Here is a 1,773-nt window from a genome sequence, read left to right as displayed (position 1 = left end):
TCATATTATAAGTTCTTTGTGGGGTAGCCCAACTTTGTAGCTGAGTTGTCCATTTCTCCTCCATTTTGCATAAGTTTCTTGTCCATACCCTAGGCAGGTATAATATTTGTTTCCACACATTTGTTCCAACTATAGTCTTAGGAACTTAGACGTTTCTTTCTTTTGACTTTAGATTTACCGAGTCTCTTCGGACAACGCATCACATAGGTTGCTGACGAAGTGATCCCTATCTGGGTTAGGTCGACTACCTTCATAACTTATTAGATCTCGAGTTTGAATAGTCTTGGAGGATGAGTCAATTGAGCCCCGATCAGACTATCTCTACCAGTTTAGATTCTCCTTTGACTTGTTGATCTACCTCTTTTAGCACAATCATTTCGTTTGTCGAGCCTTTTTAAAGACAAATGTCGTTGGCTCTTATAGCTCAGTGGTGTCTTTCTTCTATGTTACGGTGATTCACCTTCTACCTGGTGGCCTAGTTCTGCCCCAATGACTGAAAAATTTTCCACTACTGGGACCCCTAAAAATCTCATTACCTGCATATATTTTAAAGACTATTTTGAGCAAACAAAACACTTTCTATAAGAATTTTTCTGACTAGTCCTCAAAATGTAATTGACCACAAGAATATGACATTGTGGGAGGGCTCTTTGAACCCAGAATAAATTAAATTTGATTTTATATTCTTGTTTGGTTACGATAGTATTTTAACAAGATATTTCTCATATATTCTCTTGAATCGAGTATAATATGATTTATTTTGGGCCACTCTTCTCTCATTTATACTACGAGAACTTTTCCATATAAAGAACTTCATAGCTACCCTTTATTCCTTCATAATTTCTGACCACCTTATATCTATACTTCCTTCACTTCTTTAAGCAAAGGTTACGTATTTGAAAAGAGCGGATAGAAGATCGTTTCGCGTAGAACAAGGGAGGAAAAAAAAAGAGAGACCCAAACACATGTTGCTGAAAAGATCTCCCATCACTAATCACAAGACTACACAGATCAACTTAGGATCATTTGGAGACTTGTTATGATTAAATTCTGCTCAGAAGCGAACAATGGTCTGAATAAGACAAAAGAAATTGGCAGATCAAAAAACAAATAAAACCAAAAATCCCTGGAAATACCACATGGAATGCAACCAAAACTATCAAAACTGTTCCTCAAGCTTCCAATCTTCTGATTCATCAAGCACTTTGCTTACTTTTAACTATTAGAAATAGTTTCATTTACACAAATAAATAGATAATTATCAGCACAACTTTGGTGAAAAGTGCAATAAAATTCAGTCAACAATTGTATATTTAGGCCTCCACTCTGCAGAAAAACTAATGAATTCTGAGGTTGAGTTAGACCTCTTCACCAGACCGTAGCGGCGAACGAAATCTACCGGTTGCCCATTAACATTGCCGTTATCAAGCCCAGAATATCTGTAGACCCCGGATGAAGAACTGGACCTCTCGAAGCCATGGGGATGACTGGCATTTTTTGGCTGTTCGGCACAGTTTGAATTTAGCTTTGTGTCTGAAATAAGGATTTCATCGTGTCGTGATAGCTGTTGCTGCTTCAAGGGTGAAGGAGAGAAGGTAATAAGTGGGCTGGAATGATCATCTTCAGGCTTCGTAGCCGAGAAAGTGCCCTCAGTACTTCTTCCATCTTTTTGGTGATGCTCCAGCAGTTCAGCTTTCTCGATCTGAAGTCGTGAAAGAGCAGATGAGAGAGAACATCCTAGGGGCATTTACATAAATAGCATACAATTCTTAT

General features: G+C 38.1%; 1 protein-coding gene across 1 annotated transcript in view; it reads right to left on the bottom strand.

Annotated features, from left to right (window-relative positions):
• Nucleotides 1–1,130: 1,130 nt before the first annotated feature.
• Nucleotides 1,131–1,773, bottom strand: part of LOC110039432 (probable serine/threonine-protein kinase At1g54610) — a 13,841-nt gene continuing 13,198 nt past the window's right edge. Inside the window, exon 7 of the mRNA XM_020744487.1 lies at nucleotides 1,131–1,702. Within this exon, the coding sequence (XP_020600146.1) occupies nucleotides 1,295–1,702 (408 nt within the window). The 3' untranslated portion in view covers nucleotides 1,131–1,294. The remainder of the gene's footprint in view (nucleotides 1,703–1,773) is intronic.

Source organism: Phalaenopsis equestris, unplaced genomic scaffold, assembly GCF_001263595.1.
Source record: "Phalaenopsis equestris unplaced genomic scaffold, ASM126359v1 Scaffold000002, whole genome shotgun sequence".
Classification (NCBI taxonomy): Eukaryota; Viridiplantae; Streptophyta; class Magnoliopsida; order Asparagales; family Orchidaceae; genus Phalaenopsis; species Phalaenopsis equestris.
Note: the sequence above shows the minus strand (reverse complement) of the source record. Positions and strands in the feature narration are given on the sequence as shown.